The following is a 15,124-nucleotide window of genomic DNA, read 5'->3' on the forward strand; positions in this document are numbered from 1 at the left end:
TGGGGGAGTGTCCCCCACCCCCCAATTAAAAATTGCTTTAAAAGAAAGATAAAACAGGTTTTTTTTTGGGCAGAATTCAGGCACAGTACGGTACTTCGGCAGAATTTGTGTAAAAAAAATAACATAGAACTGGCTAAGTGGGTGTCCATTACCAGTGTTGAAAGAGTAACTCCTTTGTCACATATTTCTATTTGGTCTCTGAGTTCTGCTCCTTTATACGCACAGTGTCAAACTATCTTCCCAGTGACCACAAAGCACTGATGTTAAGGGACAGGGGAGAGATTGCATTCCTGATTTAATTTGGTCTCTGCTCCCCAAGTTCGGTAACTGTATTCTGAGGAAACAGTGTCCCTAAATTGCCTCATGTGACTGTCCACTGCTCTGGAATGGGCACTAAGTAGCGGTTAACCAGGAGATCCTCCGCACACCAGCATTAGGCCCATCATCTACTTGGTTAGGAGAAGCAATGGTAATCTCCCCCCCACCCCCCACCCAGAGTGTCCTCACTAGATGTCTCTAGGTAAGGCAGGGCACTTGGTCACAGACCCAAGATGGTGGCTGCTCTCTATAAATCCTTCTTCCAGCTAGGTAGGCAGACACTGTCACGAGCATGCTCACCTCAGCCCATCAGCCTACAGATATTCAGTCCCAGCCTTTTATAAGGACAAACTACCACTACAGCAGTGAGAAGTAATTTTGGAGCTAAGGAATTGGAGTATGGAGAAGGAGTAGTAGAGTAGGGTTTAAGGAAGAGCAGAAGGAGTTGGAGCAGGAGGAAGGAGGGAAAAGAGGTTGCCAAGAAAGCAGATAGGAGGTTGGATGTCACAATGAAAGGTGGTAGAAAATAAGGAGGTGTGTGGAGGAGCACTAGAAAGAATAAGGTAGTTGGAGGAAAAGCTAATGGAGGAGAGGATTGACAACTGCAGAGAAGAGATGAATTGTATTAAGCTGGAGGTTACATCAAGAGGAAGAAGGAAGAATGTATTGAGAAGGCGGGAGGTGACATGCAGGGAAAAATGTGTTCAGGATGAGGAAGGAGGTGAAATAAGCAGTGAAGATAAAGATGGGGTTTGGAATGCATTATGGACGAGGTAGGAAGAAGAGTTGAAGTGTATTCTGGAGGTGGATGGAGGAGACGCTGGGTGAGAGATGAACTGGGGATTAGCAAAAAGAGAATATGTCTTCAGCCTTTAGCCAAGAGTGTGTGATAGGAGGTTGGTTTGGTGGGGGTATGAGCAAGTAGCAGAACATCAAGGAGGTAGGAAGAAGAAAGAGGAGTTAAGAGGAGGTCCTCAGACATGACACCGTTACAAGTCGTTGACAAGGGAGATGCAATGTTGTGGACAAGAGCCACAACTGTAAAACAGGAGATGGGTAGAACCATCCAGCAGACCAGCTCCAGCCTTCTGCTGTAAGACACGAATATGCTACCGGCACCTGCCAAATACCAAAGCCTAATATGCAAGTGCTCACAGGGCCCGAGACAGAGAGGAGGATCCCAAAAGAAAAGAATAAGACGCTGAAAATAGAGATTGACTAACCAAGAAGAGTGAGTGAAGACTGTACCATGGAAAAGGGAGAATTATGCACAGAAGGAACCCCGAATTGTTTGAACCACAGGGAGACTTTATTTGTTTGATCCTCAGAGGCTTTGTATTAGGGAGAAAACCACCCTGTCCAGAGTTGGGGAGGACATTCAAAGTCCCTCCTGCCATCAGTGAATGTTAAATAAAGCACATTAATGTATCTGGAATATTTTATCATATATAGCCTTGGTTATAGCCATAAACCACATTTGTTCTGTTTACCATTGCCTTGGGGTAGGGGGCGGGGAGAAGGGGCAACAGAAACATATTAATGTTTTTAGGAAATGTGGTTTTGCTATTCATTTTAAGAGTCTTTGCTCAAGCAATGGGAAGCTGTGTTGCTTACCTGACACCCAGACAAACAAGAAGCTGGAACTTGCCATCCTTGCCGATGTTCCTAGGTGCTGCAACAATGGCGTTCGCATAGTGACAGAATGTCTTGTAGGATGTTCTTTGTAGAAGCACACCCTCTTCGCTGTCTCCCATTTGGTCAGTAGTTTCAAAATAGATGACTGCTTTTTCTGAAAAGTGAATTTGTACGAAAACCAATGATTATTCAGTGGCAAAAAAAAAAATTCCAGTTAGCTACTCTAAAATCACAAAGCACGCACCCAAGACATTTTCAAGACTGACATTCATATTTCTGTTGAGGCGGTGACTTATATTAGAGAATTTATTTCTTGATTACATCTCTCTCCCTAAAGATTGTTTCATACAAATATCCCCTATATCGAACAGAAACAGAAAACTGCACCAATCAAATCAACATGTGAGAGTATATAAACAAACATATCATAACCACCCTGTAAGTATTACAGGGTTTACTTTGTCCTTTCGATTATCCTGCTTTGGATCAACCTGTTCCGACTAATTATCACACTAAGTAGACGACACCTAGAAGGCATTGAACATATGGCGCAATCTGTCATTTAAAACTGGATTCAACTAAACAAACTATTCCTTAGCACAGCAATGACTGAGATCCTGCTGATGGAACCCTGTGCACCACACCCAGAGATTGGTTGACCACTATGGGAACATCCCTCTCTTATACAGGCTTGTAACCACAGAGTTCTATTTCAGTTTGATTTGACATTTAAACCACAATACAAAGGCTACGGGAGTGTTAAGTCTCAAATGGGTTTTGCAGTATCATTTACTGTGGCTAAGACCTCACAGAATCATCACTCTAGTTCTGTGCAGCTTGCTTCATCTCCACTGTAAGGTGCTCCTATTGCATAATTCTCTCTAAATACCTTGTGTTGGCCCTCTATTAAATAAAGCTTGGACTTAAATCTCTACTTGAAACATAAGGTAGGAAAGAAACAGTCCGTTGGGGGATAGCTTTTATGCCGCTTACCATGTTGATTAGCAATTCATACACCATGATCTTCCAATCACATAAAACCCAAGGCTGTGGCAACACTTAAGCAGAACCTTGGGTTTAAGGTTTGGAGCTATGGGGCACCCCCTCCTCACAACACAAGCTAACTTACCAAGTGGTTTATGTTTCCCAGGATCATGCAGCAATATAACGCCATGAAACAAGTGAAATCTTAAGCTAAACGGGCTGCGGGAGAACATACCACCAATCACGTTTCAAACTGGATAGATTTTCGAGTCAAGAAACCATGAATGGGTGACTCAACACAGCGTGACAACCCTATGTTACTATTAGGATCTCTGCCCATCTGACATCCAATTTAAATGGACAGACACAAAAAGTCCATCAACCTGATATGTTACACTATAATACAATAATCCAATCAGGGACTACGCAGTGCAGCGGTGCCATCAACGCAGGCACTTTAATTCCCCATTGTACTTGTGCAATGAGAGAAAAGAAACAGGCAGGGATACTTAAACTAATAGGAAAGCATGTTTTGTCATTAAAACATGACGTGATGATGTCACGGGACAGTGACACGATTACCATAAATGGATTTTCCAAAGATGACGGTAGCGGAATGAACAAGCGGCACCTCTTACAGCTTCCCTAGAGCATTATATATAAAGGCGTCTTGTCCCGTATTGGCAACGTATATGGTTCCTACTGTTCTCAAGAGGAATTTGGAGGAACAAGTATATTCCATATGGGCCAGCTTGAGTTCGGAGTACCTTGGCTCCCAATGAATTTCTTATGCCGACCAAAACTCTGGCCGTTTTGTTTATTGCATCCGCTTGGATAATTTGTGAGAACTGGTGCAACCGTAGCCTGTGTCCATCACCCTTTTTAATGTGCGTCTCCTGAAGCAATACTATGTCTGCAGCCCCTCTATTGATGTATGCCCCCAACTTCTTACGTTTTGCTGGGGAGTTCAGGCCCTGTATGTTATGTGATAGAATTTTTAATGACATTGTCTCTAGTCTGTGTATTCTCTTTTCGACCCTTTGTATTCGCTTCACATGCTGTCTCCATGACAATGAACGTTGCGTTTCCTTATTCCCCCCCATCTCCATCCCCCCCTCCCCAGCAACCTTAACCCCTCCCACTGCCGGTCTAGGTGTGGTATCCTATTATACTACCCAAAAGAAGTGGGGAGCCTGGCAATGTTCTAACCCGGAACAACTAGGGTTATAGTAACTTTCTATGGATTCTAAGTGCCCCGATAGCTAGCCCGCCCAGCCGTTATTAAACTGCTGGTCACTTCTTCCCTTCCTTACTCCCTCCATTTGTATTCCCCCACCTCCCCTTGCTTGCCTTTAAGTACTTTCGATGTGATCCAAGAGGCTTTCCCCCTGGGCCCCTGGGTATTTGCTCCTTATTAATCTTCATCCCCGTTTCATAAAAGGGCCTTTTAGTTTGTATCCTCTTCTCCCTCGTGCGGTAGACCAGTCCCAAGTGCTGTTCCTCTGCCTGGAGGCCCCTCCCCTATTCTCATAGGGGGCCGCCTCTGCTGCCCCCATTCCAAAGATTGCGAGGCCTTCAGTGCATGTAGTGGGCCTCTGTTGCTTCCTGTCCCAAGAAAAGAGTAAGCCGAAGGGGAATGTCCATTTGTATGGGATTTGTTTGTCTATAAGTGCCTTAGTCACTGGACCCATTGCTCTCCTTTTCTGTAATGTGGTTGCAGCCAGGTCCTGGAACAGTAGGACTTGTGATCAATGTTAAATGGGCACTGCTTCTCCTGGGTTTCCCTTAATGAAACTCACCCATTGGGAGAATATTGATCAGAGTCTTCTCCTTTGTCTGTTATCCCAAGGGGGAAGGGATACCTGGGTTTGCTGCCAGTTGTTTCCTGTCTTCTCTCCCCTGCTCTTAAGGGCTTGTTTAGCTGAGCCTCTTCCTTGAGCAAAGCCCCCCTGCCCTTTTCCCCCCGGGCCTCCTTTTCACTGTGGGATCATTTTGTCTCTTTGGTGGATTGACGGGCCCATCGCACACTTTCCTCCTAGTGCTGCTCCTATTTACCCTCTCTCCCACTGTCCTTGGGGTAGCCGCCTCTTTTACCCCTCTCCCCTGGAGTGTCACAGACGCGGCTCACCTTCCAACACCTGGCTCATCCCCTGTCCGCTTCCGCGGTTTCTTGTGGGGTTGCCCTGTCCACCTCACCAGACTCTCCCCCAGTGGGGTGTTCCTTCTGGGCTCGGGCGCAAGATACTGCTTCTCAGTCCCTCTGACCGCTCCTCCTCCCGTCGGTGATCCCGGCTCCCTAACGTTCCTGGGCATAAACGTGCCATCTTCCTGATCCACTGCACCTAGTCCGGCACAGCAAAAGGGAATGTAGAAACCTTTCTTCTCTGTGCGGTTTGCGTTCCGCTACCTCTGTCGAGGGGGATTAGTGCCTTCAATGTTTTGTTTACCCAGCATGATTATTTCCACCTTTGTTGATGCCGGCACGGAACACAGGGAAGTAAGACGTCACTCTCCGGTGGCCATCTTGGAATCCCGAGATTTTCTGTTTTGACACAGACTGGCCTTTCCTGGAAAAAAGAGAAAGCCACAAAATGTTGGTCATCACGCCTGAATTCCACTGGCCTAAGCGACATAAAAGCTGAGAGCCCTCTTACGGTGTAACCTGCGCAATCGGGAGGATAAAACACTGGCAAGCCAATGCTCTTGGACACATGGAATTCAGAGACTACTTTAGATAGGAATCCAGGCCACACCTTCAGTGAAGCTTTCTCCTTAAAGAACCAAAGGAAAGGGGACTTGCAAGATAAGGCCTGCTGCTCACTTGCACATCTAGCCGACGGGATTGCCACGAGCTAAGTTGTTTCCAGAGTAAGAAGTTTGAGAGGACACGAGTACATAGGCTCAAACGTGTGAGAACCAAGTTTAGGTTCCAATCTGGAACCATAACCAGGGTGGGTGGAAACATATTTAGAAGGCCCTTCAGGAATTCAGTCATAACCAGGATTGTGAAGAAGGATCCTTGATCCGGATCCCTCTTAAAAACAGACAAAGCCGCCAAGTAGCCTTTGACTGTACCAACCTGAAGACCTGAGGAGGCCAGCAAATTCGATCACTGTAGCGCTAGGATCTATGCTGCGTTTCCTGCACCACACCTCAAATCTTGTCCATCTACACGTGTACAGAGATCTGGTACCTGGTCTACGTGCATTCAGTAGCAACTCAAGTACCTCTTCCGAGAGGTTCCAGTCCTCATACCTCATCCTCTCAAGAGCCATGCATGTAGTTTAAGGGATTATGGGTTTGGGTGGAGCACCCAACCTTCAAAAATGGTATAGGAGGGCCTGCCGTTGAGGCAACCAGAGAGGTGTGCAGATGGCCAAGTCCACGAGTTTCGAGTACCACGTTCTCCTTGCCCAATCTGGGTCAATCAAGATCATGGTGACTCAAAATCTCCTCAACCGCCTGAAAACCCACGGTATGACAAGTATCCGAGGGAAGGCATAGTGGAGGTCGAAGACCCTTAGCACGCCTTTTGTTGGGAATTCCCTTGAGAAAAACTGTCTGCATTTCATGTTGAACTTCGTAGCAAACAGATCCACCATCGGAGGTACCCCACTGAGCGAAGATCACCTAGAGAACTTCCTGGCACACCTTCCACTTGTGAGACCTGCTCAGAGCGTCTGCCAGCCCGTTATCCGTTCCTGCTAGATGGACAGCTGAAGGGGAGATCTGGTCCTCCAGCACCCAGAACCATAGCTGCAGCGCCTCCTTGCACAGGGTCACGGATTGAACACCCCCTGTTTGTTGAGATAGTAGCATGGCCTCCGCTTCCTCTTGGAGGGAGGGCTCAAAGGCCATCAGGCTAACCCAATCACCTGCAACTCCAGCCTGTTGATAGGATAACTGCATTCTACTGGTGACCAAAGGCTGCTCACCTGCAGGTGCCCGCAGTGAGTGCACCAACCCATCAAGGATGCACCTTGAATTGGTAATGCGTATCCCTGATGACGAATCTCATGAAACGCATGCGTTTCTGATGCATAGGCACATGGAAATAAGTGTCATGAAGATCCAGCGACACCAACCAGTCCTGAAGCTGCAGAGCGTGGAGAATTTCTTTCAACCTCACCATCTTGAACTTGTGTTTCCACAGGAACTTGTTCAAGACCCCGACATCAAAAATGGGACAGAGTCCTGCTCCTTTTTTGGGCACTAGCAAATAACAGGATTACCAGCCCGATTATATATGCTCAGGTGGCACCTCTTCCATCGACACCCTTCAATAACACGGCTCTCAATTATTCCTGGAGCTCCTGTTCCGGTTTTTGCTGGGAGCTGTGAAGGCATCAGGAAACAAGACGCAGACAACATATTCATAGTTCAAACAAAACACTTAAATGTCAGGATGGTGTAAGGCCTAACTTTCCATATGCTAAGGTGGGATTTTCCTACCTAAAGAAACTAAGGATAGTCTAAGTCAGCAAGTTCAACTTAAACGTCTGACTGTCCAAAACCTATACTTGCCCTCACAACTAAAGCTAAAACAATGTGTAGGGATTTGAACAACAAATTAAGCAGTGTTCCAAAATAAAGTTCTGAGCTTCTCCAGCTCTTGGCTTACTTTCCAGGGTTATATGTGATCTTACTGACGACAATAACCATAGTGGTAAATTTAATTGTGGACAAAACCCTGAAAAACAGATTTTTAAAAAGATTTGGGTGGTTGGCTGCGCGCCCAATCACAACATTTTTCCACTCTTTTGAAGACACCTCAACCCCATCCCGACCCATTTTAACCTCTTACCCCACTACCCTTTATATATTTAATCTTTTCTGTGTTTTTGGCCGCTCTGTTATGTACTATTCAGTTTTGTTTGCAATACAATGATTGGATACCCTTTCCAGCTGCCCCTCCCCAAGTTCAAGGCAGTTCCACAAAGTCTCAGGGTTCCCTCCCCCAAGAAGACAAAGTTCCAAAAGTGCCTTGAGGTTTCCTTCCCCAAGGTAACAAAGTTCACAAGGTCTCAGGGTTCCCATCCCCAAGACATTAGCTTGTCCAGTTTACCAATTCACACTTAGTTTCAGTCTAGTAATACTCAAAACGCCAGTTCCGCATCAACTTTATACTCCCAATTCCTTAATAGTTTACACAGATTGCTCTCTTCTGTCTTCACTTCAGAAATCTCTTTCATACGTGAAGGTAAGTTATCTGTATTGTTCCTTGGCTTTCACAGACAGGGTATCCTCAGTCTAAGCGCAGTTGTCGGACAAAATGGTCCACCCATTACAGGACACGCAACCGATCACCCTAGGTTTCAGGGACGTCATTTAGGGGTCGCCAGAGGTCGTAACTGCAACCTCTGAGGTCTCCCTTGCAACCATTGTACTCTCCCTTGTGACCTCTTAAAAAAAAAAAAGATTTTAAATTTTTTTTAAAAATAAAACGTTTTTTCCCCCTTTTTTTTGTAATGCAAGCTCCTGGGCTGTGGCCAGCGCCATGTGGCTCTTTACTTCTGGAGTGGCTGGCTTTCTTGTTCAGGCCCCTTAATAAAATAAAAAATAATAACAGGAGTGCCACAAGTCTAACACTTTCAGCACTGACGCTAAATAAGAAAGAATAGGAATACCAAATGTGTCTTTCTGGAATTCTATACAATAATTGTTAGACTCATTAAAGGTTTATTTCAAGCACACTTCAGGGGGTGAGTCACTGATTTAGTCTGTTCTTAAACGCCTCAACTCAGCCTTTCATCCTTCGGAGGTCGATAAATGAGTACCAACACAGGTTGGGTGATATTGGGTGTATATTTTTTCTACATAAAGCGCTTAAGCGTAAGTGCTATCTAATAACACATCATTATCATTTGGTCATGGACGTCTGCTTGCATTCACAGTAATTTGGTAATATGGGCCTATGCACACTGATCTTAATGATACATATGGAGATCCATTCTTTTATGAAATGTACATCACATTTTAGTGATTTCGGAACCATATTTTCCGTAGTGTCACAATGCTATGTGATGCCACTTCCTGTTTTGTCAACGGGTGAAAGGTCGTGTTCCATCGCTTCCCGCGATATCACTTCGGGGTGAGTTCAAATGACATCACTTCCTGTGATGTCATCAGGGGGTCAAGGGTCGTGTGAGGTCCCTTCCGCTACCCCTGGCATTTTGGTGAAATGACATCCCTGCTAGGCTTTCTTGCCGGCACAGGTTTTTCTGTCACTGCCCCTGTGTTTTGGTTCACATTCCCTTTGGTTTCTCCTTGCCAGTCTCTTGGCTTTGCCCCAATGTGTTCTTTCATACAATTCACTCTGTGGTGCTCACTTTCCTTCCTCACCTTACGTTCACACCCTTCAGTATTATTCATTGCTTGCTTTCCACTTTATTTCGTAAGATTCATTCTTTGTGTGCTTCATACATGCTTGCATTGCACTTGTAAGCTTATCAAAGCTTTCCTTTAGCTCTTTATTCAATAAGGCTTAATTCACATTCTTTAACTTCTAGTTCAACTTGCACGTATTGTTCAATACAACCCCTCACTTTGGGTTCACTTTTAATTGCACATCTATTTTTTTTCATCCAGCAATCACATCTGCCCTGTAGTATCCCCAGGAGCGCCCCGTTATGCGTGTTCCCTCTGATTCACTCACTGGTCCATGGCTGCTCCTCTGGGAGTCTCCTCTCCTCGCTCACTGCTCCGCGCACACATCCCTGTAGCGTTGTGAGCCGTGCTTCCGCTTTGGAAATCTCTGTGGGTTGCCGGCAGCTCCGCTCGTCACTCGCAGATGGTAGCTTGCAGCACTGGGGTCTCTTCCGTGCCCCACAGTTCCAGCTGTGCAGGCACCCGACCAAGGAGGCTCCAACAGCCGTGATCCTCTCAGGCCTCAGCATTGCAGACTTTCCTTGATAATTGCTGGTGTCCTGGCCTCCAGGCAGGATCCTCCTCGGCAGCCTCACTCTTTACAGGATTTTTCTCCTAGCAGGCCTGCACCACCTGGTCCGGCTTCTCTCCTGCTGGTCTCCCCCTCCTGACTGTCATCTCCACCTTTTATGCATCTGGGACACAACAGGTTGCAGGTGCAAGCCCTTAGGTCCATTTGCCGGACCATAATTACCAGCGTTCTCTGAACATGCCTGATCCTCACAAAAGTATTCAGGCCTCTTCCTCGTCTCAGTACCAGAGTGGTGTAATGGCATGTTAGTATGTACCACTCCGAGTCGCCTCTTCCTCGTCCCAGTACTAGAGTGGTATAAATGAGGGGAAATTAAAGGAAGTGATTGGCAACAACCCATCAAGGAAGGGGGAGGGTAAAGTTGGTTATCACAAGGAAAAGGGGATACCATGTCTCGCCTGCGGACATCCTCTCTCCAATCCGGAAGTACCCTCCACCCAGGTGATCCTTCCTCGCAACTCCACCGCCAGGGTCAGGATCCAAAAGTGATGGCCTTTCCCTTGCCACCTGAGAATAGGGTCCAAAAGGGAGTAGAGGTGTGAGAATGCCCTCCGGTTTCTCACACAGCGTTGGGGAGGTGCGGGGGAATTGTGGGGGGGGTCTGTTCAGTGCTTTTAGGAAAAATGATGCAGTACCCCCATTCAATGAGCTACAAGGCCCAAGTATCAGAGGTTACCCCCTTCGACTGAGGCAAGTGCTCGGAAAGTCTACCTCCAACCGGGGGGAGGGGGACATAGAACTCCAAGAGGCTTAGTGGGTGCAGACGCCCCTGTCGCCGTCTGCTGGCTCCTAGAGGCCTCCCTGCTCCATCCGGGACACAAGAAACAACTCTCCCTTGCCTGGCTTGCAGGAGCTGTGCTCTTTCCAAACAGAAAGAACCACCTATAGCCTCTTCCTCTTGAGAAGAAACCGAAAGATTGCTTTGGGGGTGCTGCATAGCTATACCTAGAGATGTTCCAGCTATGTTAGAGTCCCTGAACTTCTGGAAGGATTCATCTGTCTTTGGGCCGAACAGGTGTTTGCGGTCAAAAGATATGTCCAGTAGCATAGCTTGGAAATTTGGAGAGAACCCAGAAATGTGCATATAGGCTGATCTCAGCACAGTAGCTGATCCCTTGCTCGGCCCACGCAATCTGCAGTGTCCAGGCCCAACTGCAGTGCCCGGCAAGCTACTTCCTTGCCCTCATCAACAAGATGCAGAAAACCATCCCTCATCTCAAAAGCAGGGATCAGCTGTGCTGCCTTCTCTGCAAGACTCCATAGCCCATGGGAGTACAAGGCGAAAATCTTTTCATCTAGGGTACACGTTTTCTTGGATTCCCTATCAGTAGGCAAATTGGAGGTAGACGTGGCTGGTCTGGAGCTCACTGTAGCAGCATGTACCACTAAACCTTCCGGCATTGGTTGGGACGATAGGAATAGAAAGCCCCCCCCCCCCCTTTTGCTGGTTTATATTTCTTAGTAAGTTCTGAACCCACAGCTGGCATGGAGCAAGCTATCAGCCACACGGCAGTTATGGGATCTACAATGGCAGCATTAAAGGGCAATGCCCTCTCTGTTTGAGGACCCTTGTCAAGTATGTCCATGAGGTCATAGGCAGAAAGAGGCTTTGCAGGAGCCCCCAGACCTAAAGCCTCAACCACCCCCTCAACCGTCCTTTAGTATTGAGCATTAGGGTGTCCATATGGAGCAACTTGCTGCATGTCTAGGTCAGAAGTGTCCAACCCACTTGCATCATTTGTATTTGTATTTATTTGTAAAGCGCACCTGGCCCAAGGGCATCCAGGCGAATAATTTGAGATGCATACATAGTCATCAGAGACCGTTACTTGACATGGAAGTATTTACACATTTACAGAAATATATGTATACATAATAAGTAATTACAGTTAATGTACACGCAGGATTTGCAGATTAAACAGAAGCCCCTCAGCAAGGGCAACCAAATCAGCCTGGTCAGTAAAGAAATCATCCCCACTAGCTCCTCCTCCCTCAGGCCTGAAGCCAAAAGGCACCTGTGTCCCCATCATCGTTGAAAAATCGACCGCATAATATCGGTGAACGTTGAGCGAGAATCCGGGACAAAAAAATGATTGGCTGTCAGTGCAGACGTTGACAGTGTGGTACACAGGCCTAACTTCTCTGGGGACTCTGGACCCTTCAGCGCAACGGCTGGTTTTGCGGTAGTCGTGATCGATCACAAGGGTGTCGGACCCCACTTAGTCACCAGGGCGCTAGAAACACTGAGTACAACTGGTGCTGTGGGAGCCTGCAGTGTCGAGACTGGAGCAGTAACAGGTGCAGCTGTTTTAAACATTTGGAGCATCTGCTTCTTAAACCTTCCCCCTCGCTTTCAACGTGCCCGTAAAGGTCTTACCGCAATGAATGGCCGTTGTGTGTGTCTGTGGCATTGTTTCTTCTTATGGGAAGAGGAGGACTATGTATGGCTACGAGAAAGTCTTCTTCTAATGTCTGTCCTCTTTCTCTGGTGCAGGGACCTTTGTTTCCTGTCCAGACGACCTGGCAGTTGAGTGAGCCATGGATTTGGATGAAGGCTGCCCAAGTGCTAGTTTCGCTGATCGCTCCCTCAACGATTTGGGATTAATTTGCTGACAAGAACCAAAATCCTCAAAGATTTGATCTTTACCAAGGCACCACAGGCAGATGCAGTGTGCATTGGTGATCGAAATATTGGAATTGTATTCCTGGCAACGCTTGAAATCAGATACCTTGGGAGCAGAGATGTCGACGAAAAATCAAGATAACTATTTTGTCGCATGTGAAATTTCTCATACGGGACTCGTTCCAAATAGCAACGTGCGAGTCGTGGAATAAAGGAGCCGAGGTGCCGGGGCATAGTGACATGGTATATGTACAGCAGCTAACGTCACATCCATAGTCGAAAAGTGGCATGGTCGAGTCATACTATGCCCTCTGTCAAAAATGGATATTTATCTGATGAGCAATCTGCGGGAGGATGCAATCCATTGAAATGTTCTTGTACTGCTCCAAAATTATTTCAGATCAGTAGAAAATTACATTACCACAGAGCATAATACATTCACTCTGCACAAGCCAATCACTTTACAATTCTCAAGCCAACTCCGCAGAGAGGTTCATGCTTTTATATGGCAGGCATTGTGCATGTTATTTTTGGAGGCAGGAGTCACTGTCATTTAGTTTTGTAAGGATCCAAGTACACAGAAACATGTACATTATCAGCATGTTGCAGGACTAGCAATTATTTGGTTACATATGGTTCGGGAATGCATACACCATACATTTAGAATAAGTCTAAAACAGCAAAACATGTCTGAAAACATGCCTACATTTATTCTAACATATGGGTAACTAAAAAAGGAAAAGGTATAGGTAAAATAATTCTACAACTGCACAAATATTTATGGAAGTCGTACTTAAAATCGCATACTGTATTTTAAACACATACTCTGTCTTTCCGAACTGTTGAATATTATCCGGGCAAGCAAATATAAACGTCAATAGCCCTTAATTCACATTGCTCATACTGTTTGTGTCTCTGGGTCTCTGTGTTTATGGTGGTCCCTTACCATCTACCTCAGACAAAGCTTTTGCTTCATTCTCACTCTGTTATGCTTTGAGAGTCCCACTTAACGCCAGCACACTCCTTTTCTTTAGCCTCCAATTCTGGGTCGTCGTGGCGGGATCTCTGTGAACCTTAAGACACTTTTCATTGCAACCTTTTAAAAACGACTCTGGCAAACAACCCAAATGGACTTTTCCCAGGCACTTCTCAATTACGCCCCCTCAAACACACCTTCCCTGCTATAAATCTTTCAGAATGGCCGCCTCAAATATTTTCAGAGCTTCCCCAATTTTCCTGATGCCAGGGTTTCTATGCTAGTCAGACATGATTTCTCTGCAATCAGAGGTCGAAAATCTCCTGATAATGATTTCTCTGCCATCAGAGGTCGAAAATCTCCTGATAATGAAAGTACACCGAAAGCATTGATTGATTTGGTACATTACCATAGCACACTAATCACCAAAGTTCTCTAGATGCTGGACGTGTACTGCCTAAGCGAATTAGTAGCTTTTCAGTTAAGAGTTGAACAGTGACCAAAAATACATGGACCACAAAAGGAAGGGGGAAAGAATTCCAGGTTTTAGTCTCAAGGACTGAGAAACATCTGTCACCTTTGGAATTTAACCACAAAGTAAAGGAGCAGGACTTAAGAGAAAAAGGGGAGAGTTTTGGAGGGGAGATATGCTGGGGCCAGGAACTCTATACATTTAAATGCTAAGCATACTATTTTAAACATCACTATTATGGACATCCAAGCCAATGCAGAGATGATCTGACAACAGAAAAATGGTAGAATTCGCCTACATTTTAGGAGACAAACTGCAACATTTTACACCCACTGATGTTTCAGAAAGGGAGAGGGAGGCCAACATAAAGAGCATTTGAGTAGTAAAGTCTAGAACTGATTTAGAGAGCAAATCATCAATCTCCTGTGGCACAGAAAGTAGAAGCACCTTGCTTTAGTTGTAACTGCAAAAAGACAAATACTGGTTACTGAATTAACTTGAGGAGAAACATCCTTGGGGGTGGAAGCCAAGATTTTTCACTTTTTGATTAAAGGGTAATAAGGTGTCCAATAATGCTGGAATAGCAGTCGATTGTAAGGTCTTGCGGTTGTGGGATTGCATCCACTCTTGTATAGCCCTCAAACAATCTTGAAAAATGGCAAACACACTTTCTATTATGGACACCTCAGGATAGTAGAACACATACAGGATAAATCCTTCTCGACCCTCTGTGGTCTTACTCTTCTGGGTATTTAAGTACCTTGCAAGTGTTTTACAAAAAAGGCAGCACAGGACAATTACTTTTTTTTTTTTTTTTGTTTTGGTTTATAAGAAAACCTTTACAAAAAAGAGTATTGAAAGTTCAGATTTCATTCAAAAAGCAATTTTTTCCTGCATATTAAGAAAACAGAAAATAAAAGGGTAAAATAAATGCTCAGAAACCAGGGATTAACTAAGTAGACTGATCCCATTGACTGGAAGGCTCAAGAACATGGCTAGTCTGTTGATAGTTCCTTAGGATAGTAAGCTTCTCCAAAATGTTTACTATCGCAGCAGTTAACATTACTTCTTGGCCGGAGATCAGTCTATCCCAAAATGCATCCTGAACTAGGCTCTCCTCTCTGGTTACAAATCTCCCCAGTGATGACACTCTAATCG

At 45.6% G+C, this 15,124-nt stretch overlaps 1 protein-coding gene across 6 annotated transcripts in view; it reads right to left on the reverse strand.

Moving 5' to 3' along the window:
• Window positions 1-15,124, reverse strand: part of DENND5B (DENN domain containing 5B) — a 1,683,961-nt gene that overhangs the window by 106,003 nt on the left and 1,562,834 nt on the right. For all 6 annotated transcript variants that reach the window (XM_069628551.1, XM_069628550.1, XM_069628552.1 and 3 more), the window contains one exon: window positions 1,933-2,107. In XM_069628551.1, coding sequence (XP_069484652.1) covers window positions 1,933-2,107 — 175 coding nt within the window. The remainder of the gene's footprint in view (window positions 1-1,932; window positions 2,108-15,124) is intronic.

This window comes from Ambystoma mexicanum, chromosome 12, assembly GCF_040938575.1.
Source record: "Ambystoma mexicanum isolate Mex_15411 chromosome 12, UKY_AmexF1_1, whole genome shotgun sequence".
NCBI lineage: Eukaryota > Metazoa > Chordata > Amphibia > Caudata > Ambystomatidae > Ambystoma > Ambystoma mexicanum.